Genomic DNA, 27,144 nt, shown 5'->3' with positions numbered 1-27,144 from the left:
CCCCACGGGGATAAACGTACAAACATATGAAATAAGAGCAGGAGTAGGTCACTCGGCCCCTCGAACCTGCTCTGTCATTCAACAAGATCATGGCTGATCTGATTGTAACCTCAACTCCACATTCCCGTCTACCCCCGATAACATTTCACTCCTTTGCTTATCAAGAATCTATCTACCTCTGTCTTAAAAATATTCAAAGACATTCCTTCCACTGCCTTTTGAGGAAGAGAGTTCCAAAATTTCACAACCCTCTCCTCATCTCTGTCTTAAATGGGTGACCTCTTATTTCTAAACAGTGACCCTTAGTTCTAGATTCTTCCACAAGAGGAAACATCCTTCCTACATCCACGCTGTCAAGACCCCTCAGAATCTTATATGTTTCAATCAAGTCGCCCTTTATTCTTCTAAACTCCAGCCTGGCCTGTTCACCCTTTTCTCATAAGACAACCCGCTCATTCCAGGTATTAGTCTAGTAAACCTTCTCTGAACTGCTTCCAATGCATTTCCATCCTTACTTAAATAAGGAGACCAATACTGTACACATTACTCCAGATGTGGTCTCAACAATGCCCTGTATAACTGAAGCATAACCTCCCTACTTATGTATTCAAATCCCCTCACAATAAATGATAACGTTCTATTAGCTTTCCTAATTACGTGTTTTCCCTCATACTAACCTTTAGTGATTCATGCACTAGGACACCCAGATCCCACTGCACCTCAGAGCTCTGCAATCTCTCACCATCTAGATAATATGCTTCTTTTTTATTCTTCCTGTCAAAATGGCAATTTCACATTTTTCCACATTATACTCCATTTGTCAGATCTTTAGCCACTCACGTAACTTATCGATATCCCTTTGTAGCCTCCTTATGTTCTCTTCACAACTTATTTTCCTACCTTTCTTTATGTCAACAGCAAATTTGATAACCACACCTTCGGTCCATTCAGTCAAGTCAATTATACAAATTGCAAAAAGTTGAGGCCCCAGCACTGATCCCTGTGGCACATGCTCATTACATCTTGCCAACCAGAAAATGACCAATTTCTGCCTACTCTCTGTTTCCTGTTAGCAAGCCAATCTTCTATCCATGCCAATATGTTACCCACCGCCACCCCCACCCCACTCCTCCACACAGTGAGCTTTTATTTTCCACAATAACCTTTGATGTAGCACCTTATTAAATGCCTTCTGGAAATCTAAGTACAGTATATCCACCGGTTCCCCTTTATCCACAACACATGTTACTTCTTCAAAGAACTCCAGTAAATTGGTTAAACATGATTTCCCTTTCACAAAACCATGTTGACTCTGCCTGATTACGTTGAATTTTTCGAAATGACCTGCTATAACATTTTTAATAATAGCTTCAAACATTTGCCCTATGACAGATGTTATTCTCAGCTGAGTGAAGCTCCCAACAACACCCAAGAAACTCAACACTATACAGGATAAAGCAGCCTGAATCATCAGCACCCCATCCACAACCTTAAGCATTCACTCCCTCCACCACCAGCACACAATAGTAGCAGTGTGTACCATCTGCAAGATGCAGTACAGCAACTTGCCAAGGCTCCTTTGACAGTACCTTCCAGACCCATTACTTCTACCACCTACAAGGACTAGGGCTGCAGATGCATGAGAACACTGCCATCTGCAAGTGTCACACATCATTATGACTTGGAATTCTATCGCCATTCCTTCACTGTCACTGGGTCAACATCCTGGAACTCCCTGCCTCACAGCACTGTGGATGTACCTACACCACATGGACTGCAGCAGTTTATGAAGACGGCTCACCACCACATTCGCAAGGGCAATTAGGGATGTGAAATAAATGCTGGCCATGACCACAATGACCACATCCCAAGAAAGGATAAAATAAGAGCTACGTAACACAGTGCTGATCAAAGGTGTGAGCGGGGCTTTGGGCTCCGCGGATTGCGGATTGATGGGAGGAGCTGTCAATCTGTAGGCAATAGGAGGAGCGGACTAACTGAGGATCATTAATTGATGCAGAGTTCTGGCTCAGTATTGGCAGTGAGCGTGCTCCACCTCAGTCACCAATTGTATACAGCTTCAGTTAAATATCTGTTTAGGTAAATTAAATGTCCCGGAATTTATCTCCAAATAATTCATCATGGATCAGTAAAGAAGGTTTCTGTAGATGAAGTCGGTCAGTAACCTATTGATCTATACTGACCCATTTATACAAGCACCCAAAGATTGAAGGGATTCTATCCTTCATAAAGAATTTATTACTCCATTTAATCTTCAAACTCCAATTCCTCAATCACATCTATTGTATCTCGACAGTGATCCCGATAAATCCTCAAACTCCAATTCCTTAATCACAACTATTGTATCCCGAGAGTGATCCCAATAAATCCTCAAACTCCAATTCCCCAATCACATCTATTGTATCTCGAGAGTGATCCCGATAAATCCTCAAACTCCAATTCCCCAATCACATCTATTGTATCTCGACAGTGATCCCGATAAATCCTCAAACTACAATTCCCCAATCACAACTATTGTATCCCGAGAGTGATCCCGATAAATCCTCAAACTCCAATTGCCCAATCACATCTATTGTATCCCGAGAGTGATCCTGATAAATCCTCAAGCTCCAATTCCCCAATCACATCTATTGTATCCCGAGAGTGATCCCGATAAATCCTCAAGCTCCAATTCCCCAATCACATCTATTGTATCCCGAGAGTGATTCCGATAAATCCTCAAACTCCAATTCCCCAATCACATCTATTGTATCTCGAGAGTGATCCCGATAAATCCTCAAACTCCAATTCCCCAATCACATCTATTGTATCTCGAGAATGATCCCGATAAATCCTCAAACTCCAATTCCTCAATCACATCTATTTTATCTCGAGAGTGATTCCGATAAATCCTCAAACTCCAATTCCCCAATCACATCTATTTTATCTCGAGAGTGATTCCGATAAATCCTCAAACTCCAATTCCCCAATCACATCTATTGTATCTCGAGAGTGATCCTGATAAATCCTCAAACTCCAATTCCCCAATCACATCTATTTTATCTCGAGAGTGATTCCGATAAATCCTCAAACTCCAATTCCCCAATCACATCTATTGTATCTCAAGAGTGATCCCGATAAATCCACAAACTCCAATTCCCCAAGGACTGTTCATATTTCTAAAGGTAGTGATTTGATTTATCTTCAGACTAAGAGTAGGCTGTATTTAATTACACAATCTACTTTAAATCATTCAGTTACTGATTCTAATTTTCACTCATAGATATTTTATTCCAGACATGTATACGTATATTGTCCAGTTGTGCATGTAAATTACAATTCATCGTAAAAGAAAAGCAAGTTCATTACTGATGGCTTCCAATTTTACTTATTCACTGCAAGCATTGTCTATAACTGGGGACTGAACCTTGACACATGGAGAATGAACTGTTACTAACTGGGGACTGAACCTTGAGACATGGGGAATGAACTGTTACTAACTGGGGACTGAACCTTGAGACATGGGGGCTGAACTGTTAGTAACTGGGGACTGAAAATCGAGACATGGAGAATGAGCTGCCTCTACCCAGGGAGTGACTATTGAAACACGTGGAATGCACGATCCATCGAACCAGGGACTGAAGAATTAATTTCTCACATCTTGTGGCTGCGGCTTTGTTGAGACCTGGATTGTTGGAGCACAGCTACTTGAGGTTTTTTATTCAATGAAATATTTATTGTATTTAAGTTTGTTACCTTTATTACTAAACATTAGAGAACAAATGAATATTGCATTTATCTTGAAGGAAACAATGTTATTCTAATTTTCAGCCCTGCCATAATTAGATCTCCTGGTGAATGACGGAGTGATGAGAAAGGTCCACAGCTGGAGGTAAACAGGGATTTTAGACTGAGGAACAACAGCAGGTGAACCAGCACAGGATTGTGAGAGCACCAACCAGAGAGAACCCTTCCCATTCAAAGAGCTGTCCTAGATCAACTGGAGAGAAAGGTAAGAGAAAGTCCAATTTACTCTGAGAAACACTGGTCCTGTAGGCAGTACACAAAGGTTACAAGTAAGGCAGGAAATGGTGAGAATGAGACTGGCAGAGCCTGACCACCGATACAATTATCCAGCATGAGGCCGAGCAATCAATTATGAAGTGAGATCAGTTTCTGTCTCAAAACACACAGGATTGAGTGAATCTTGTGTGTATTTTAGATTTCAGATGTTTCCCGTCTTGTGGTATCTAGAACTAGGTGGCACAGTTTAAAAATAAGGGGTTTCCCAATGAAGACGGAGATGAGAAGCAATTTCTTCTCTCAGAGGGTTGTTCATCTTTAGAATTCACGACCCCAGAGAGCAATGGAGGCTGGGTCATTGAATATATTCATGGCCGAGTTGGACTGATTCTTGATCGACAAGTTATGGAGGACTGGCTCACAGACAAGACACTAGTCCCTGGCTCAAACTGCAAACCTCAGGAATTCAGTAGGAATTTTAGCAAACAATCTTCCAGATGGAAATGTAACAATTTATTTCTCACCATTTGTCTGTTTCATTGCATTTCCCTGGAAGAAGAAGAGATAAAATAAATTATAACTGAGGTTGTTCACAGCTGAATTAGCCACAAGTTGTCAAACTGGTTGGATTCAGTTTCACTAGAAAGGCCTTTCCCTGTTCTGAAGCAAATGAGGAATAGTTGAGTTGAAATCCATCCTGAGGGCAGGAAGCATTTTCACACAGAGGCCGGAGCTCGGAATCTCACAGAATAAGGATCAGATCAAATTCACAGTTTGTAATTTGTTAAAATCAAACAAGGAACTTCTGCCTGATTGGTTATTTCAGTATAACTAGGACAGAGCTTTCAACATCCACATGTAAATAAAGAGATAAAAACTTCCTGCTTCATCAAGGTGAGGTTCATGTAGCAGCAAAGTCTCATTTGTGTATTTACTCTTTCATTTCTCTCTTGTTTCTTCCTCTCTAAAGCCTGTTGCATTGCCTGGCTGCCAGGGATGCAGCTTTTCTGCAGCTGTGGGCTCACACAGTGACTGAAGTAGTACATTTTAAACCAGGGATATCAGGGTTAAACCCTACTGGGCTCCAGTAGTCTACCCACAGGTACATTTGAAGAGTGATTGTGAATCAGAAGGCAGGAAAAAAAAGAACTCTGGGGATTCAACACATTCTGGTCCAGAGGCGCCTCCTTCCGACTGATGGCATTCACAGTTCAGACAGACAGCGTTGGGAACCTTGTCCTTCCTTGCTGTGTTAAACCTGGTACATTTTCTTTTATCTTTTTGACTTACTGAACTGTTCATTTGCCGGTACATTTTAATTTAACTGATCAAAGGCGGGATCAGAAGTTCAGACCAGACACAAAGTTCAGCTCAGTAAACTATTAACACATTTGCACTGGCAAATTATCCCTCTCTGCCAACCACCTGGAAAATCAGCCTATGGTTACTTGAGGCTGGAATGAACGCAATCCAGTCACAGAATAGGAGTAACTTCCGAGAGAGAACTTGTTCCTGATTCATTATTACAATGAATCATTGTTTAACACAGCAATGTCAGTTTGTCAGTTTCAGACAGTTAGGAATGGATGTGAATGAGCTGAGAATGGAGCAGGGACTTGTGTTTTTACTGAAATAAGTTCATGTTAATGAGATCATTTGTCAAACTGACTGAATAGAAACAGACTCCAGAGAGAAACAAACTTCAGGAATGTTTTAGATGCCAAGTGGTTCAGGGCTGAAAACCGTCTTTCACACAGATAGGAGGATCCTGATGATTAAGCTTAAAATAATTAACTGCCTGAATTACTAACTGGTAGGAGGTCCCATCAATAATCTTTATATACAAAAACAGAAACTGCTGGGAATACTCAGCAGGTCAGGCAGCATCTGTGGAGACAAAAACAAAGGGGTCACAGAGCTGAAAAGTTAACTCTGATTTTCTCTTCAGAAATGCTCCCTGACCTGCTGAGCATTTCCAGCATTTTCTGTTTTTATTTCAGATTTCCAGCATCTGCACTATTTTGCTTTTGTACTGATCATTACAGAATAGATTTTCATCTTTCTGGTTAACTCCATTCATGATCTCCTTCCTCCTCCAGCCCAACAAGACACCCTCTGAGAACGCTCTATTCCTCTTAGTCTGGTGTCTTGTATATTTCACCCTCTCTTCTCCCCAACTATGGTGGTCACACCTTCTGCTGACCCGGATCTCTGCTCTGCAATTCCCACCTAAACCTCTACACCTCCCTCTCCTCGATTTGGACACTCCTTAAAAATGAGTGAATTCACCAATCTTTTGTCCACCCCTCGTTCGACACCCTTTATTCAGCGCCCATCTTTTGTCTGATCTGGGTTCTGTGAAGTGCTTTGGGATGGTTTCCGATGTTTAAAGTGCTGTGAAAATGTAATTTGTTGTTGTGTGTTTATTATCCCAGTGTTAGTGAATGAAACAGTAGGTAACTGAATTTTACAAGGTCTCAGATATGATTCTAAATTGTTGCCGGCAGATAACTTCAGCTATAGTTTGAAGAAATTACTGATCTGACTGAGTCACTTTTACCTTTCCACAGTGGTTAAAGAAAAACACGCTGACTGATAGTTTTAATTGAACACACGGGTGAGGGGAGATACACAGTGTGACACACATGTAGTTGGGGTAATATGATTGTATACAATTGTCAATGTGTACTTATATATTATTGGTGTTTCCTGAGATTGCAAAACCCGTTACGATATTCCACATATCAACACTCTCATCATCTCAGTGTTTAAAAAGTTACTGTTACGACCTCAGTAAGACCATTGACATTAAAAATATGACATTTAAGCACCCAGACCAATTTAAAGAATTACACAATGGAATTTCACGTTCTAAGACTTTTAGTATAACAACTAAACTAAAAGAAATTCCCATTAACTAACTAGCACTGTGTACATAGCTGATACCCGAGATTACAAAGCATGGTATTTTATTTGCTTATTAAAATATTGAAAACCTCACACCACACTTAGACATAACGCATTCCTCTATGATGGCAAAATCTTTGTTATTAAAAGTCTCAAACTCCTCCCAGCTGCAAACGGTTGGATCTCCCAGACCTCTTCAATATCAGTTTCCTCTTTCATTACTTCTGCAAGCTTGAGATCTTCAGAAAATCAGGAAAATTTAATGGAAACTGAATATGAACAGTAAATTCTCCTTTTCAAGTACGGAGATTACAGATGTCTGGTTTTCAGTAGAGCCAACTGTGTAAAGTGGTTGATGGACCCAGTGAGATCAGACAGTGAGTAACCCGGGGAGGATGGACCCAGTGAAATCAGACAGGGTGGAACCCGGGGAGGATGGACCCAGTGAGATCAGACAATGTGTAATCTGGGTAGGATGGACCCAGTGAGATCAGACAGTGAATAACGCGGGGAGGATGGACCCAGTGTGATGAGACCGTGTGTAACCCGGGGGGGATGGACCCAGTGATAACAGACAGTGTGTAAAGCGGGGAAGATGGACCCAGTGAGATAAGACAGTGTGTAACCCGGGGAGGATGGACCCAGTGAGATCAGACAGTGTGTAACCCAGGGAGGATGGACCCAATGAGATCAGACAGTGAGTAACCCTGGGAGGATGGAACCAGTGAGATCAGACAGTGAGTAACCCGGGGAGGATGGAACCAGTGAGATCAGACAGTGTGCAACCTGGGGAGGATGGACCCAGTGAGATCAGACAGTGAGTAACCCGGGTAGGATGGACCCAGTGAGATCAGACAGTGTGTAACCCAGGGAGGATCGACCCAATGAGATCAGACAGTGTGTAACCTGGGTAGGGTGGACCCAGTGAGATCAGACAGTGTGTAACCCGGGGAGGATGGACCCAGTGAGATCAGACAGTGAGTAACCCGGGTAGGATGGACCCAGTGAGACCAGACAGTGAGTAACCCGGGTAGGATGGACCCAGTGAGATCAGACAGTGTGTTACCTGGGCAGGATGGACCCAGTGAGATCAGACATTGTGTAATCTGGGTAGGATGGACCCAGTGAGATCAGACAATGTGTAATCTGGGTAGGATGGACCCAGTGAGATCAGACAGTGAATAACCCGGGGAGGATGGACCCAGTGTGATGAGACCGTGTGTAACCCGGGGGGGATGGACCCAGTGATAACAGACAGTGTGTAAAGCGGGGAAGATGGACCCAGTGAGATAAGACAGTGTGTAACCCGGGGAGGATGGACCCAGTGAGATCAGACAGTGTGTAACCCAGGGAGGATGGACCCAATGAGATCAGACAGTGAGTAACCCTGGGAGGATGGAACCAGTGAGATCAGACAGTGAGTAACCCGGGGAGGATGGAACCAGTGAGATCAGACAGTGTGCAACCTGGGGAGGATGGACCCAGTGAGATCAGACAGTGAGTAACCCGGGTAGGATGGACCCAGTGAGATCAGACAGTGTGTAACCCAGGGAGGATCGACCCAATGAGATCAGACAATGTGTAATCTGGGTAGGATAGACCCAGTGAGATCAGACAGTGAATAACCCGGGGAGGATGGACCCAGTGTGATGAGACCGTGTGTAACCCGGGGGGGATGGACCCAGTGATAACAGACAGTGTGTAAAGCGGGGAAGATGGACCCAGTGAGATAAGACAGTGTGTAACCCGGGGAGGATGGACCCAGTGAGATCAGACAGTGTGTAACCCAGGGAGGATGGACCCAATGAGATCAGACAGTGAGTAACCCTGGGAGGATGGAACCAGTGAGATCAGACAGTGAGTAACCCGGGGAGGATGGAACCAGTGAGATCAGACAGTGTGCAACCTGGGGAGGATGGACCCAGTGAGATCAGACAGTGAGTAACCCGGGTAGGATGGACCCAGTGAGATCAGACAGTGTGTAACCCAGGGAGGATCGACCCAATGAGATCAGACAGTGTGTAACCTGGGTAGGGTGGACCCAGTGAGATCAGACAGTGTGTAACCCGGGGAGGATGGACCCAGTGAGATCAGACAGTGAGTAACCCGGGTAGGATGGACCCAGTGAGACCAGACAGTGAGTAACCCGGGTAGGATGGACCCAGTGAGATCAGACAGTGTGTTACCTGGGCAGGATGGACCCAGTGTGATCAGACAGTGTATAACCCGGGGAGGATGGACCCAGTCGGATCAGAGAGTGAATAACCCGGGGAGGATGGACCCAGTGAGATCAGACAGTGTGTATCCCAGGGAGGATGGACCCAGTGAGATCAGACAGTGTGTAACCCGGGGAGGATGGACCCAGTGTGATCAGACAGTGTATAACCTGGGAAGGATGGACCCAGTGTGATCAGAAAGTGTGTAACCCGGGGAGGATGGACCCAGTGAGATGAGACAGTGTGTAACCCAGGGAGGATGGACCCAGTGAGATGAGACAGTGTGTAACCCAGGGAGGATGGACCCAGTGTGATCAGACAGTGTGTAACCTGAGGAGGATGGACCCGGTGTGATCAGTGTAACCCGGATATTTTAAAAAAATCTTTCTTGGGATGTGGGTTTCAGCTGATCGTTCACCTCACTCCATAGAGCTGCCTTTGTCCGATATCCCTTTAAATGAGATTAGAGAACAAAAATGTATTAATTTGAGGTGTGAATTCAGCATTTGGCCCAGCATCAATTGGTTTTAGCAGCAGAGAGTTCGAAGTTTCTACCACCCTTCAGATGTAGAAGTGTTACTACACACCTCATTCTCTAATTTGTAGACTCTATCCCCTAATCCTAAATTCTCCAACCAACAGAAATGGCTTCTTTCTATTTACCCTAACTGTTCCCATAATATGTTGGAAACTTCACTCACATCACCAATGAATACCAGTAAATGCAATCCGAACCTCTGGAATCTCTCCTTGAAATGTAACCCTTGAAGTTCAGGTATCGCTGTATTAAATATGTGCTGCACTCCCTCCAAAGCCAATGTATCCTTCATAAGATGTGGTGCCCAGAACTGACCACAGTACTGCAGATTAATGTGTGTCTGGAGGAACAGTGCAGGATAAGGTCTGGGGCAGGATAGACCTGTAGAAAATGGAGAGGTTACACCTGAACAGAGCTGGGATCAGTGTCCTCACTCGATAGTTCACTGGTACTTTGGGGGAGGGTTTAAGTTAATTAGGCAGTGGGGTGTACACCAGAATGAAGTGTTGTGAGGGGAAACTAGATGCACAGAGGACTGGAGAGGCAAATAGCATCAGATTAAATAATAGTGCAATAATACGAGGGTTTGGCCAGCAGCCGAATGTGAAGCAGTCTAAGATGTGTTTGGAGTTCAAATACCTAAATTCATGTGTCATGGTAAATAAGGTCAGTGAGCTGTAGGTGCACGTCGCCACATGGGAGAATAATACAATGGCAGTTGCAGAGATATTCCAAGAAGGAGCCAATTGGGAACTTCATATTCATGACTACAAGGTATTCGGGAACATTAAGAAGCAGGGAGGTGCTTGCAGTATTAATCAAAAAAAATCTATTGTAGCTCTGGAGAGGGTTGATGTTGTTGAGTTGAGAAAGACAAAAAAGTAAGAAAGACATAGAAAGTCCTGCAAGAGAAGGGGCGGAACTGGATCTAATCTTAGGGAATGAAGTCGAACAAGTGGTAGAAGTGTCAGTGGGGGAATATTTCTGGGATAGTGACGGTAAGATTTAAGGTAGTTATGGAAAAGGACAAAGATGGACCAGAAATAAAGGTACTGAAATGAGATTGAAATCGGTCTTCCCCCATTTCAGTACTTGTAGGAAAGTCTACATCAGACCAATGAGAGTCATTCAAAAAGGAAATAATGAGAGTTCAGGGCCAACATGTTCCAGTAAAGGTGAAGTGTAGGACCAACAAGTCCAGGGAACCTTGGATGTCAAGGGATATAGAGGAATGGCTAAAGACAAAATAGGAGACTAATGGCAGATTCAGAGTGCTGAAAACAGCGGAGGCCCGAGAGGAGTATAGAAAGTGTAAGGTTGGGGGGGTGGGGGGGGGGGGGGGGTGGGCGGGTACTTAAGAAAGGAATTTGGAGAGCGAAGAGGGAGCATGAAAAAATAATGGCAGGCAAGATAAAGGAAACTACCAAGGGATTTTAATGGCAAGAGGATAACTAGGGAAAGAGTAGGGCCTACTAGGGACCAAAGTGGCAATGAGTGTGTGGAGCCGGAGGACGTAGGTGAGGTTTTACATGATTACTTTTCAGCTGTGTTCACCATGGAGAAGGAGAATTTAGGTGTTGAGATCAGGGAGGGGGATTGTGATATACTTGAACAAATTAGCATTGAAAGGGAGGAGGTATTAGCAGTTTTAGCGGGCTGAAAAGTGGATAAATCCTCAGGCCCAGATGAGATGTATCCCAGTCTATTATGTGAGGCAAGGGGGGAGATTGCAGGGGCTCTGACATAAATTTTCAAATCCTCTCTGGCCACAGGAGAGGTGCCAGAGGACTGGGGGACAGCAAATGTGGTACCATTATTAGGAAGGGTAGCAAGGATAAACCAGGTAATTACAGGCCGGAGGTGACTAGGTGTATCGATGAGGGTAAAGCGGTTGATGTAGTCTATGTGGACTTCGGTAAGGCTTTTGATAAGGTCCTGCATGGGAGAGTGGTTAAGAAGGTAAGAGCCCATGGGATCCAGGGCAATTTGGCAAATTAGATCCAAAATTGGCTTAGTGGCAGGAGGCAGAGGGTGATGTTCGAGGGTTGTTTTTGGGATTGGAAGCCTGTGACCAGTGGTGTACCCCGGGGATTGGTGCTGGGACCCTTCCTGTAGTAGTCTACATTGATGATTTAGACATGAATATAGGAGGTATGATCAGTAAGTTCACAGATGACATGAAAATTGGTGTTGTCTTAAATAGTGAGGAGGAAAGCCTTAGATTACAGGATGATATAGATGGGCTGGTAAAATGGGCAGAGCAGTGGCAAATGGAATTTAATCCTGAGATGTGTGTGGTGATGAATTTTGGGAGGACTAACAAGGCAAGGGAATATACAATGGATGGTAGGACGCTAGGGAGTAGAGAGTGTCAGAGGGACCTTGGTGTACTTGTACATAGATCACTGAAGGCAGCAGCACAGGTAGATCAGGTGGTTATGAAGGCATCTGGGATACTTGCCTTTATTAGCTGAGGCATAGAATATACGAGCAGGGAGGTTATGATGGAGCTGTATAAAACGCTAGTTAGGCCACAGCTGGAATACTGTGTACAGTTCTGGGCACCACACTATATTAAGGATGTGATTGCACTGGAGAGGGTACAAAGGAGATTCACCAGGATGTTGCCTGGGCTGGAGCATTTCAGCTATGAAGAGATGCTGAAAAGGCTTGGGTTGTTTTCCTTAGAGCATAGAAGGCTGAGGGGGGACGTGATTGAGGTGTACAAGATTATGAGGGGCATTGATAGGTTAGATAGGAAGAAACATTTTCCCTTAGCAGAGGGGTCAATAACCAGGGGGCATAGATTTAAGGTAAGGGACAGGAGGTTTAGAGGGTATTTGAGGAAAACATTTTTCATCCAAAGGGTGATTTAACTCTGGAACGCACTGCCTGCAGGGGTGTTAGAGGCAGGAACCCTCAGAACATTTAAGAAGTATTTCGACGAGCACTTGAAATGCCACCGCCTACAATGCTACGGGTCAAGTGCTGGAAAATGGGATTAGAGTAGATAGGTGCTTGATGGCTGGCACAAACAGAAATACAGCCCACTACTGCAGTGTAGGAAGAAGTTCAATGCCCTCACATGGATACCTAAATAAGGATACAAACTCACTTATACCTTGTGTTACCATTTTTTCTTCTTTCATGGGATGTGGGCTGAGTTAGCTGAGGTGAGGGTTCTTGTGTGGGTGCAGAGGAGATTTACCAGAATGGTTCCAGGGATGAGGGATTTTAGTTACTAGGTTGTGTTGGAGGGGCTGGGTTTGTTCTTGTTAGAACAATGGAGATTGATGGGAGATTTAGTAGAAGTGTCCAAGGTTATGATAGGCTTAGATAAGTTAGACAAGGAACATTTGTTCCCATTAACTGATGGTACAAGGACTGGCGGACGCAGATTGAATGTTTTGGGCAAGAGAAGTGGGGGAATATGAAGAAGAATGTTTTTACACAGTGGGTGGTAATGACTGGAACTCGCTACTCACGAGGGAGGTGGAAGCAGAGATAATCAATGATTTCAAGAGGAAATTGAATGGCCACTTGTGGTAAATAGACTTTGAGGGCTATCGGGATGGAGTGGGGGAGTGACTGGATCGTTCCATGGAGAACTGGCATGAATTCGATGGGCTGAATGACCTCCTTCTGTGCCATAAATAATTCTCTGATTCACTGGGCAGCTGTCTGTGTCATACCTGATGTGGTGGGTGGATCATAACGCTTGTGAAATGCTCGATCCCGGAGCTAACAGCTATTGTACTAATGGGGGAGGAGGGACTGCTATCATGTTTAACAAGGCAACGTTCCACCTCTCATTTTCATATTTCTGTGCAACCTTCCTATTACAGAATATCAGAATCTGGGAACGCCTGTCACCACCATGGCTGAAGGTTCAAATAGGGGAGAAGATCCAACATCTTCAAAAAGAATGAGAATGGACACAGGTAGGTTCACAAAATACTTCAAATATAATTTCTGTCCTGATAAAGGTGTCCAGGTCCTGAGCAGGAAGCTGCAGCTCACACAGGAAGAAAGAACAGGACAGGGACTGAGTGAGTGATCATCTAGAGGGGCATCATATTGACAGGTGGACAGAGCCCCTGAGCACTGGAACTGTCCAGTAGATACAAACATATGAAGATACCTGCTATTGGGACTGTAAGGGAGAGAGAGAAATAGGCAGGATTTTCCATCTGGGGAACAAAGGAAACAGTGGTTGGGATTGTTTCTGGGTCCCGCACCTGCCCACAGGGGAAGGAGTCACAAGCCCTAGTTTATGCCAGACAGTTAATGGCAAGAGAAGGCAGGCTCACAGTCCAATTAATGACAGCAGACAGACTGTCGAAGCTGGAGGGTCTGTCAGAGGCCGTCCAGCTTGAAAGGAGTAGCAGGCTGCAATAGAGGGTGATGATGCTTCAAATTGGAGGAACCCTCTGTATCCTCAAGTTTTTAAAACTGAAATGAAAATACAAATGGATCTTGCAGCCAAACCACCATTGTTAGTGGGGGAACCCCTCTACTTTAGTTTAGTGATACAGCACTGAAACAGGCCCTTTGGCCCACCGAGTCTGTGCCGACCATCAACCACCCATTTATACTAATCCTACACAAATCCCATATTCCTACCACATCCCCACCTGTCCCTATATTTCCCTACCACCGACCTATACTAGGAGCAATTTATAATGGCCAATTTACCCACCAACCTGCAAGTCTTTTGGCTTGTGAGAGGAAACCGGAGCACCCAGAGAAAACCCATGCAGACACAGGGAGAACTTGCAAACTCCACACAGGCAGTACCCGGGTCGCTGGAGCTGTGAGGCTGCGGTGCTAACCACTGCGCCACTGTGCTCCTTCACCCAAGCAGGCAGGGTGGGCCTCTAGACTTTCCTGGAGCACTGGCCCTCCTGGTCTGCCGCTGGGAGGCTGCCTCCAGGCAGTTAAACTGGCTCCCACTGCCTGCAATGATCTGAAGGCCAAATGGAAAATCCCAATTGACCTCCTTTAATTCACTGCAATAGGCTCTACTTGTCGGTTAACTGTTACATGTGTTTTCGCTGCAATAGGCTCTTCGTGAACTTGTTGGTTAACTGTTACATGTGTTGGGGTAGCCCTGCTGCCCCCTCCCTCCGCCCATCCCGTCTCCACGAAAATGACCTGAAGCCAGGATGGAGCTGAGGAACCAGTGTGCCAGACGGAGGAGGTATTTTAGCACCCACCCATCCACGTCCAATCCCAGCCCCGAAAGGGACTTAAATCAAGCCCAGTAACTCAGAGAAGGGTCTTCCTGAGCAACAGTGTGTGATCAGGAGGCCACCCCGAGTGGGGCCGTGTGAGAGGTAGTTGGGGCACAGGGATAGGGGAGTGATTGTGATGGGAGATTTTACAGTCAGGGCAATAGACAGACTCTTCTACAGCCCTGAGCAGGTCCAGAATGGTCAGTTACCTCCCTGGTGTCAGAGGGAAGAACATCCTGTGACGGGTGGGACCTTCTCTGGGAAGCCAGGGAAAGCAGATAATGGTCATGGTTGGAACCAATATCAAGAACAGAAGAAACAGGAGGTGGAATAGGAAATTTGGTCCTTTAAGCCTGCTCCACCATTCAATAACATCATGGCTGATCTTCGACCTCAACTCCATCTTCCCACACTAACCCATATTCCTTAATTCCCATGGTACCCAAAATGTATCAATTTCTGTCTTGAATATTCTCAGTAACAAAGTGTCTATAGCTCTCCGAGGCAGATAATTTCAAAGATTCACAACCCTTTGAATGAATAAATTTCTCATCTCAGTCCTAAATGGCTGACCCATTATTCTGAGACTGACCCCATGTTCTCGATTTCCCACTCAGGGGAAACATGTTCTCAGCTTCTAACCTGTCAAACCTGTTATGAATTTTATATGTTTCAATGTGATCACCTCTCATTCTTCTAAACTCCAGGGAATATAGGCCTACTCAATCTCTCCTCATAGGACAATCCCTTCATCCCAGGAACAAGTCTAATGACTCTGTGTTGCACTCTCTCCAGGGCAACTATGTTCTTCCTTAGATAAAGAGACCAAAATTGCCCACAGTAGTTCAGTGGTTGGAAAAATATTGGAACAAATTCTGAGGGACAGGATTAATCTCCACTTGGAGAGCCAGGGATTAATCAGGGATAGTCAGCATGGCTTTGTCAGGGGGAGATCGTGTCTAACTAACTTGACTGAATCTTTCGAGTCAGTGACTAGATGTGTAGATGAGGGTAAAGCAGTTGATGCGGTATACTTGGACTTCAGTTAGGCTTTTATAAGGTCCCGCATGGGAGATTGGTTAAGAAGGTAAGAGCCCATGAGATCCAGGGCAATTTGGCAAATTGTATCCAAAAATATCTTAGCGGCAGGAGGCAGAGGGTAATAGTCGAGGGCTGTTTTGCGATTGGAAGCCTGTGACCAGTTGTGCACCACAAAGATTGGTGCTGGGACCCTTTCTGTTTGTCGTGCACATTAATGATTTAGACGTGAACAGAGGAGGTATGATCAGTAAGTTCGCAGATGACACGAAAATTGGTGATGTTGTCATTGGTGCAGAGGAAATCCTTAAATTACAGGGAGATACAGATGGGTTGGTAAGATGGGCGGAGCAGTGACAAATGAAATTTAATCCTGAGAAGTGTGAGGTAATGCATTTTGGGAGGACTAACAAGGAAAGGGAATATACAATGGATGGTAGGAGCCTTGGAAGTACAGAAGGTCAGAGGGATCTTGGTGTACTTGTCCATAGATCACTGAAGACAGCAGCACAGGTAGATAAGGTGGTTAGGAAGGTATATGGGATACCTGCCTTTATTAGCCAAGGCATAGAATATAAGAGCAGGGAGGTTATGTTGCAGTTGAATAAAATGCTAGTTAGGCCACAGGTGGAGTACTGTGTACAGTTCTGGTCACCACACTATAGGAAGGATGTTATTGCACTGGAGAGGGTGCAGAGGAGATTCACCAGGATGTTGCCTGGGCTGGAGCATTTCAGCTATGAAAAGAGACTGAAAAGGATGGGGTTGCTTTCCTTGGAGCAGAGACGACTGAGGGGGGACCTGATTGAGTTGTACAAGATTATGAGGGGCATTGATAGTTTAGATAGGTAGATACTTTTTCCCTTAGCGGTGGGGGTGTTAGTGGTCAAGAACCAGGGGTAATAGATTTAAGGTAAGGGGCAGGAGGTTTAGAGGTGATTTGAGGAAAAGAAAATTCACCCAGAGGGTGGTTGGAATCTGGAACGCACTGCCTGAAGAGGCGGCGGAGGCAGGAACCCTCACAACATTTAAGAAGTATTTAGATGAGCACGTGAAACGCCATAGCATACAAGGCTATGGGCCAAATGCTGGAAAATGGGATTAGAATGATCCCATTGAATGGCCGGCACAGACACAATGGGCCAAAGGGCCTGTTTCTGTGCTGTATGACTCAATAACATACCGATAGACACTATTACAATCTGTTTTATGTCTGTTGCTAATCTACACTTATATTCTCTTTCATTGTCAATATCTTAGTCTTCCTTTGCTTAATTCTGCACTCCTCTGGTTTATTGCTCTTTTAGGCAATTAATTTGGTTTAATAATAACTTAACTCCTCTTGTTAGCCACGGTTGGATCACTTTTTGTGGGGTTTCGTGCCTTAAAGGAATATCTGCTTATAACTCTACAACATAATTTGAAACAGAGTCAAAAACAGTAAAGTCGCAGTAAATGGTTGTTTTTTGGACTGGAGGATGGTAGACAGCGGTATTCCCCAAGGGTCAGTGCTAGGACCACTGCATTTTATTTCTATAAATAAGTAACTTGGATCTTAGAATAGAGTTGAATTTCAAAATTTGCTAACAATACCACACTTGGAGGAGTGACAGTGAGGATGATACGAACTGCCTGCAACAGAACACAGGCTAGCAGAACGGGCAGACAAGTGGCTGATGGAATTGAATACTGACAAATGTGAGGTGATGTATTTTGGCAGAAGGGATAGGGTGAGGCAATATAGACTTAATGGTGCAGTTCTAAAGAGTGTGCTGCAGTAGAGGCACCTGGGGGTGCATGTGCATCGATCTTTAAAGGTGGCACAGCATATTGAGAGAGTGGTTAGCAAAGCTTATGGGATTTCAGGCTTCATAAATAGAGGCATTGAGTACAAAAGCAGGGAAGACATGCCACATCTATATAAAGCTCTGGTTGGACCTCAATTAAAGTATTGCGTCCCGTTCTGGTCACCACACTTTAGGAAGGATGTGAGGGTCTTTGTGAGGATGCAGAGGAGATTTACCAGAATGGTTCCAGCGATGGGGGATTGTAGTTACAAGGTTAAGTTGGAAACTCTGGGCTTGTTTTTCCTGCAGCAAAGGAGATTGAGGGGAAATTTGATAAAAGTGTATAAGATTATGACTGGCTTGGATAAGTTAGACCAGGAAAAGGTGTTCCATTAACAGATGGTAATTAGACTAGGGGACACAGATTGAAGGTTTTGGGCAAGAGATGCAGGGGGAAGATGAGGAAGATCCTTTAGTACACATTGGGTGATGATGACCTGGAACTCACTGCCCACGAGGGTGGTGGAAGCAGAGACAATCAATGATCTCTAAAGGAAATTGGATGGCCAGTTGATGGAAATGAACTTGCAGAGCTACGGAGATCGAACAGGGGGAGTGGGACTGACTGGATACTTCCATGGAGAGCTGGCATGGACTTGATGGGCTGAATGGCCTCCTTCTGTACCTTAAATGTCTGTTTGTCAGACACAACCTTCCCTTCACAAATCCGTGCTGACCTTTGATTAATCTGTGTCTTCCCAAGTGAAGACTTATCCTGTTCTCTCGGAATTTCTTCCAATAATTTCCCCACCACTGAGGTTAGACTGACTGGTCTGTAATTCCTTGGTCTATCCCCTTCAGCCTTTTTTAACAATGGTACAATGTTAGATATGGTTGTCTCGATCACAGTGTTCGCCACAAATTCCCACATGCTGTCGTTAAAGCCCTGCCATGGCTGTTTAATCTTTATTTATTTGATTAATTTTAATTGATTATCTTAGACTAATTCATTAATTGATTTTCCAGTTAAAGTTACTAATTTAGTAACACAAAAAAGTTTCCTCGCATCAGAGACAAATGAACAACCCTCACCAGCTACTGGAGGTATATAAAAAATAAAAAGCAGCATCTCCTTTCCTCTCTGCACTGAATTACAACTTGCACCAAATTCTTGACTTTAGCTCTCTGTTAACAAATCACTCTTTCCTGACCAGTGTGTGTGGCAGTAAATACTGTTCACTTAGATAGAGTTTATAACTCATACCCAAGTTTCAACTGTTAACTCAGCTTCCTGTTCCAGTTATTAACATCGATTCAGATAATCACTTTCAGCTGATTGACAGTTAACTCTCACTAACAGGCAGTTTCTGTCAACTCGGTATCTTCATTAACTTGCAGGCTCTTTTACAATTTGTAAAAGTCAAAGTAAATTTCTAAATGTAAAACTAAATTTCAGCTTGAGAAATACTTAACAGAGAATTTCCTCATGCACCAAATTCCTGACTTTTCTGTTGACAAAACACTCTTTCACCAGCATTCTTCACTCCACACTCACTGTCATACAAATACTGCTTACTTACATCGAGCTAAATTTCTCCCACCAGGGGAAACATCCTCTCAGCTTCTATACTGTCAACCCTCTCATAATCTTGTATGTTTCAATAAGATCACCTCTCATTCTTCCAAACTCCAATGTGTATTGGTCCAAAGTGCCCAACCTTTCTTCATAAGACAAAGCCCTCCTTCATTACAGAATCCAAACAAGTGAACTTTCTCTGAATTACCTTCAATGCAAGTATATTCCCTATAAGTAAGGAGCCCAAAACTGTAGACAGTACCCTAGATGTGGGGGATGCAGTATATTGCCATTTTTTTGCTTGGTCAGTGGAAGGCAGGACTGAGTGAGTGGCGTGCGGGCGCGGGGCTGGGTGAGTGGGGTGCGGATGAGTGGAGTGCAGGCGCGGGGTTGGGTGAGTGGGGTGTGGACATGGGGCTGGGTGAGTGGGGTGCAGACGCGTAGCTGGGTGGGTGGGGTGCAGATGTGGGGCTGGGTGAGTGGGGTGCGGGCGCGGGGCTGGGTGAGTGGGGTGCGGGCGCGGGGCTGGGTGAGTGGGGTGCGGAGGCGGGACTGGGTGAGTGGGGTGCAGACGCGGGGCAGGGTGAGTGGGGTGCGGGCGCGGGGCAGGGTGAGTGGGGTGCAGGCGCGGTGTCAGATTTGGAGAAGCAAAGAGATGTTGAAGACTGATCGGGGTGGAAATGTTTCTGTTGATATCAGAAGATTTATTCTAATTCTGCAGCCCACATTAAAGATTGTGAAGACTGAGGACATGTTCTTTCCCCACCGCTATGAATTCTGTTCCCTCGCCAGTGATTCCGTCCCCGTCTCAGACAATGTCTCAGATTGAACCAAATTGTTCACAACCTCAGTGTTCTGTTTGAGTCCGGGCTGAGCTTCCGAGACGATACTCTCTACATTATAATGACCGCTTTCTTCCACCTCTGTAACATCGCCCATCTTCACCCTGCTTCAGCCCATCTGTGGCTGATCCCCTAACCCATACTTTTATCACTTGTACACTCGATTTCCCGAGGTTCTCTGGAGCACCTTTGCCCCTTTCACCTTTCGTAAACGTAAGTGAATCAAAATCCCTGCTCACTGATCACCCTGTCATTCTGAACCTGCATTGGATGCTGGTCCACTAGCACCTGCAAATTAAACCTCTCAACCTTATTTAATCATCTTTATGGTCTCATCTCTCCTTGTCTCCGTAACCTCCTCCAGCCCTGAAATCCCCCCACCATCTGTAACCTCCTCCAGCCCTGAAATCCCCCCACCATCTGTAACCTCCTCCAGCCTACAATCCCTCCACCATCTGTAACCTCCTCCAGCCCTGAAATCTCTCCACCATCTGTAACCTCCTCCAGCCCTACAATCCCTCCACCATATGTAACCTCCTCCAGCCCTAAAATCCCTCCACCATCTGTAACCTCCTGCAGCCCTGAAATCCCTCCACCATCTGTAACCTCCTGCAGCCCTGCAATCCCTCCACCATCTGTAACCTCCTCTATCCCTGCAGTGCCCCCCAATCACCAAATTCTCGCTCTTCCTCCAAATCTGACCACTTGTGCATTTTGCCCTCTCCTCACCTCATCTGTGTCGGCCGTACTTTGAGCTGTCCGAGCTCTCTGCTCTGCATTACCGTCCTTAAACCTCTCGACCTCCTTCTTCTCAATTTGGACCCTCCTATAATTCAGATCTTTGACCAATATTTTGTCCACTGTTGGTTCTTCCTCCTTTATTCAGCGTCTATCTTTTGTCTGGTGCCTTGGGATATTTTTCGATGTTTAAAATGCTATGGAAATGTCAGTTCTTGTTGTGTTTTTATTATACCAGTGTCAGTACGAGTGAAACAGCTGAGAAATGAATTTTACTTTGTCTCAAACTTGGTGGTGGCACAGTGGTTAGCACTTCAGCCTCACAGCTCCAAGGACCTGGGTTTGATTCTGGGTACCGTCTGTGCGGAGTTTGCAAGTTCTCCCTGTGACCGTGTGGGTTTTCGCTGGGTGCTCTGGTTTCCTCCCACAGTCAAAGACTTGCAGGTTGATAGGTAAATTGGGCATTGTAAATTGCCCCTCGTGTAGGTAGGTGGTAGGGAATATGGGATTACTGCAGAGTTAGTATAAAATGGGTGGTTGTTGGTCGGCACAGTCTCGGTGCACTGAAGGGCCTGTTTCAGTAAATAAATAACTTGAACTGCACATTAATGATTTAGACGTGAATATAGGAGGTATGATAGATAAGTTTGCAGATGACATGAAAATTGGTGGTGTTGTAAATAGCGAGCAGGAAAGTCTTAGATTACAGGACGATATCGATGGGCTGGTAAGATGGTTGGAGCTGTGGCAAATGGAATTTAATCCTGAGAAGTGTGAGATGATGCATTTTGGAAGGACAAACAAGGCAAGGGAATATACAATGGATGGTAGGACCCTAGGAAGTCCAGGGGGTCAGAGGGATCTTGATGTACTTGTTCATAGATCACTGAAAGCAACAGCACCAGTAGATAAGGTGGTTAGGAACGCATGTGGGATACTTGTCTTTATCAGCCGAGGCATAGAATATAAGAGCAGGGAGGTTATGATGGAGCTGTATAAATCACTAGGTAAGCTGGAATACTGTGCATAGTTCTGGTCACCACATTATAGGAGGGATGCGATTGCACTGGAGAGGGTGCAGAGGAGATTCACCAGGATATTGCCTGGGATGGAGCATTTCAGCTATGAAGAGAGACTGAAAAGGGCAGGCTTGTTTTCCTTAGAGCAGAGAAGTCTGAGGGGGGACCTGATTGAGGTATACAAAATTATGAGGGGCATTGATAGGTTAGATAGGAAGAGACTTCTTCCCTTAGTGGAGGGATCAATAACCAGGGGACATAGATTTAAGGTAAGGGGCAGGAGGTTTAGAGGGGATTTGAGTCAAATGTTTTCACCCAGCGGGTGGTTGGAATCTGGAACGCACTGCCTGAAGCGGTGATGGAGGCAGGAACCATTGCAACATTTAAGAAGTATTTAGATGAGCACTTGAAACGCCATAGCACAAGGCTATGGGTGAAGTGCTGGAAAATGGGATTAGAATGGTTAGGTGCTTGATGGCCGGCACAGACACAATGGGTCGAAGGGCCTGTTTCTGTGCATTATGACTCTTATGTAGTTTGGGAAATTGCTGATCTGAGACTGAATCACTGAGCAAATGCAGCTTAACAAGAGCATTATCAATAATAAAGACTGTAACTGTGATACAGAATGAGATATCACAGCACAGAACCAAAGCTTGGTCAAAGAGGTTGGTTTCAAGGAGAAACTAAAAGGAGGAGTGTGTGTTAGCGAGATGGAGAGGATTAGGAAGAGAATTCCAGAGTTTAGGGCCTTGGTAGCTGAAGGCAATGCTGCCAATGGTGGAACATTTAAAATCAGGCTGCACAATGTGTCAGATTTGGAGGAGTGCAGAGGTATCGAAGGCTTGTAAACTAGAGGAGGTTACAGAGATAGGAAGGGGGAGGTTGTGGAGGGATTTGAAAAGCAAGGATGAGGATTTTAAAATTGAGGTGTTGTCAGACTGGGAGGCAATATACATCAGCGACCACAGGTGATGGGGAAATGAGACTTGGTGTGGGTTAGGATAGGAGCAACAGAGTTTAGGGACATGAGTAAGGTAAAGCTGGGTGTCATCGACAAGAACATAGCAACATAGGACCAGGTGTCGGCTATTCAGCCCATCGAGCCTGCCCCACCATTCAATATGATCATGGCTGCTCATCCACATCAATGCCCTTTTCCCACATTATCCTCATATCCCCTTATGTCATTTATATCAAGAAATCAGTCAATCTCTGCTTTAAACATACTCAATAACTGAGCTTCCACAGCCGTCTGGGGCAGAGAATTCCAAAGATTCACAACCCTCTGAGTAAATAAATTGCTCCTCATCTCTGTCCGAAGTGGCTTCCCCTTATTTTGAAATTGTGTCCCCTGGTTCTAGACTCCCCAACCAGGGGAAACATCTTAGCTGCATCTACCCTGTCTATCCATTTAAGTATTTTTTGGTTTCAATGAGATCACCTCTCATTCTTCGAAACTCTAGAGAATACAGGCCCAGTTTCCCCAATCTCTCTTCATAGCACAGCCTCGCCATACCGGGAACAAGTCTGGTGAATCCTCGTTTCACTGCCTTTGTGGCAATAAATCCTTCCGAAGGTAAGGGGACCAAGTGCGGTCTAACCAAGGTTCTATATATTGGAAGCAAGACTTCACTACTATTGTACGCAAATCCTCTTGTGATAAAGGATAACATACTATTAGTCTTCCAATTTGCTTGCTGAATCTGCATGTTAGCTTTCAATGACCTATTGACAAGGACACCCAGGTCCCTTTGTACATCTACACTTTCTAATCTCTCACCATTTAAGAAATACTCTGTACATTGGTTCCTTCTACCAAAGAAGGTAACCTCACATGTTTCCACATTATATTTCATCTGCCACGTTCTTACCCACTCACTAAGTCTGTCCAAATCCCCTTGCAGCCGCTTTGTACCTTCCTCAACACACATTCCCACCTAGTTTTGTGTCATCCGTGGACTTGGAAATATTACATTTGGTCCCCACATCCAGATCATTGATATATCTTGTGAACAGCTGGGGTCCAAGCACCAATCCCTGCAGTACCCCACTAGTCACGGCCTGCCAATGCGAGAATGACCCGTTTATTCCTACTCTCTGCTTTCTGCCTGTTAACCAATCCTTAATCCATGCCAGTCTATTACCTCTTATTCCATGTGCTTTAATTTTGCTAACAAATCTCTTGTGGAGAAGTTTATCAAATGCCTTCTGAACTCCACGTATACCACATCCACCGACTCCCTTTATCAATTCTGTCAGTAACATCCTCAAAAAACTTCAACAGATTCATCAAACATGAATTCCCATTCATAAATCCATGTTGACTATGTCCAATCAGATCATTATTATACGTGTCCATTGATCACATCCTTTAGAATAGATATAAGCATTTTCCGAATGACTGTAAGGCTAATAGGTCTGTAATTCCCTGTTTTCTCTCTCCCTCCCTAGTTAAATAGTGGGTTGGCATTTGCAGCCTTCCAGTCTGCAGGAACCGCTCCATAAACTATAGAATTTTGGAAGATGATCACCAATGCATCCACTATCTCCATAGCTACCTCTTTCAACACTCTTAGATGTAGAAAATTAGGTCCTGGGGACTTATCAACCTTCAGCCCCATTAAGTTCTCCAATACAACCTTCTTATTAATACTAATACTAATTTCCTTTGATTCCTCATTCCCCCTAATCCCTTGGATCTCTAATTCTGGGAGATTTCTTGTATCTTCCTTAATGAAGACAGACACAAAGTAATCATTTATCTTCTCTGCCATTTCTCTGTTCCCCATGATAAATTCTCATGACTCTGCCTGTAATGGACCCACATTTGTCTTAGCCAAACATTTACTTTTCAATGTCTCTGTGAAGCCTAATCCTATGTTTTCGGATGATGTCACTGAGAGGCAGCAAGTTGATGAGAAATAGAAGGAGACCAATGATAGATCATTGGGTGACTCCAGAGGTAATGGTGTGGGAGCAGGAAGAGAAGCCAATGCCAGGGATTCTCTGACTATGATTTGATAGATAAGAATTAAACCAGGAACCACTCAGACAGTTCCACCCAGCTGGCCAATGGAGGATGATGGTGTGGCCAACTGTGTCAAAGGCTGCAGATAGGTTGAGAAGGATTACAGTAAATCATTTACCACTGTCAGAGTCACAGAGCATGTTATTTGTGACTGTGATAAAAGCTCTTTCAGTTATGTGTCACTGGTGGAAATTTGATCGGAGGGATTCAGACATGGAGTGCCAGGAAAGGTGGGCACGACAACATGTCCAAGGATTTTGGAGAGCAAAGGGAGGCTGGAGACGGATTTTTTGAGGGGGGGGGGGGTGAGTGGAGTGGTTGGTGGTAATGGCAGATACATTATGAAACATCGATCATATCTGCCACTTATATCTTCATGACATTTCGTGAGTTTGTAAATTCCTCAAGATATTCCTAAAAAAAATCACTGTGCAACACCTCACTTTAAATATTTCTCATTGCAAGTTCCTCACATTTTTATATTCTGTCCAACTGTCCTTTTTAAAAAAAAATGTTTATGGGATGTGAGCATCGCTCACTAGGCCAGATTTTATTGCCCATCTCTAATTAACCTTGAGCAGGTGGTGGTGAGCTGCCTTTTTGACTGCTACAGTCCATGTGGGGCAGGTTAACCCACAGTGCTGTCAAGAGGGGAGTTCCAGGATTTTGATGCAGTGACAGTGAAGGAAAGGTGATCTAGTTCCAAGTCAGGATGATGTGTGATTTAGAGGGGAACTTGCAGGTGGTGGTCATAGAGAGATACAGCACTGAAACAGGCCCTTTGGCCCACCGAGTCTGTGCCGACCATCATCCACCCATTTATAATAATCCTACATTAATCCCATGTCCCCTACCACATCCCCACCTTCTCTCAATTCTCCTACCACCTACCTACACTAGGGGCAATTTACAATGTCCAATTTGCCTATCAACCTGCAAGGCTTTGGCTGTGGGAGAAAATCGAAGCACCAAGCAGAAAGCCACACGGTTACAGGGAGCACTTGCAAACTCAGCACAGGCAGTACCCAGAACTGAAACCAGGTTGCTGGAGCTGTGAGACTGCGGTGCTAACCACTGTGCCACTGCGCCCATGGCATTCCCATGTGTCCCATGCCCTTGTTCAACTTGATGGTAGAGGTTGTGGTTTTGGAAGTTGCTGTTGAGGAAGGCTTGGTGAGTTACTGTAGTGCATCTTTTAGATGGTACACACTGCTGCCACTGTGGTGGAGGGTGGTGGATGAAGTATTGATCAAGCTGACTGTTTTGTCTTCGATGATATCGAGCTTCTTGAGTGTTGTTGGAGCTGCACTCATCCTGACAAGTGGAGAGTATTCCATCAGATTCCTGATTGCAGACAGTGGGCAGGCTTTGGGGTGTCAGGAGGTGAGTTACTCGCTGCAGAATTCCCAGCCTCCGACCTGCTCTTGTAGCTACAGTAGTTATAGAGCTGCTCCAGTTCAGTTTCTGGTCAATTGTAACTCCCAGGATGTTGATGGTGGTGGGGTGGGGTGTTCAGTGATGGTGATACCGTTGAACATCAATGGGTGGTGGTTAGATTCTCTCTTGTTGGAGATGGCCATTACCTGGTGCTTGCCTGGTGTGAATGTTACTTGCCATTTACTGCCTAAGCCTGAATGTTGTCCAGGTCCCGCCTGCCGTCATTGACTGCTTCAGTATCTTAGGAGTTGTGAATGGTACTGAAAACAGTGCAATCATCAGCGAACATCCCCACTCCTGACCTTATAATGGAGGAAGGGTCATTGATCAGGAGTCGAAGATGGTTGGGCCTGGGACACTTCCCTGAGGAACTCCTGCAGCCTATCGTGCAACCTAACAGTGCGTGAACATTTATGTAATAGTGATAATATGATTGAGTTTAATTAGTGTTTTAAAAAGGGAGAAATGCAAAGCAGCTACTAAGATTCCAGATTTAGATAAGGCTGACTTCACTATGATGAGACAGAGACTGTCAACAGTAAAATGGCAACTCTGTTAATAGGGAAAATTATAGCAAATCAGTGGGAGGTGTTAAAAAATGAATTTGTGATGCAGAAGTAGTTCATACCCCTAAGGCCACACTTGATCAAATGCTGCCTTAATGTCAAGGCTAGTCACTGTCATCTCACCTCTGGAGTACAGCTCTTTTGCCCATGTTTGTCTCATGGCTGTAGTGAGGTCAGGAGCCAAATGGCTCT

At 44.7% G+C, this 27,144-nt stretch overlaps 1 protein-coding gene across 1 annotated transcript in view; it reads left to right on the top strand.

Annotated features, from left to right (window-relative positions):
• The first annotated feature begins 5,166 nt into the window (after nt 1–5,166).
• LOC137361460 (NACHT, LRR and PYD domains-containing protein 3-like) overlaps nt 5,167–27,144 on the top strand; it is a 71,393-nt gene continuing 49,415 nt past the window's right edge. The window contains 2 exon segments of the mRNA XM_068026322.1: nt 5,167–5,284; nt 13,530–13,625. Of these exon segments, the coding sequence (XP_067882423.1) occupies nt 5,221–5,284; nt 13,530–13,625 (160 nt within the window). The 5' untranslated portion in view covers nt 5,167–5,220.

This window comes from Heterodontus francisci, unplaced genomic scaffold (genome assembly GCF_036365525.1).
Source record: "Heterodontus francisci isolate sHetFra1 unplaced genomic scaffold, sHetFra1.hap1 HAP1_SCAFFOLD_106, whole genome shotgun sequence".
Lineage (NCBI taxonomy): Eukaryota > Metazoa > Chordata > Chondrichthyes > Heterodontiformes > Heterodontidae > Heterodontus > Heterodontus francisci.
This window is presented reverse-complemented; position numbering and strand designations above follow the sequence as displayed.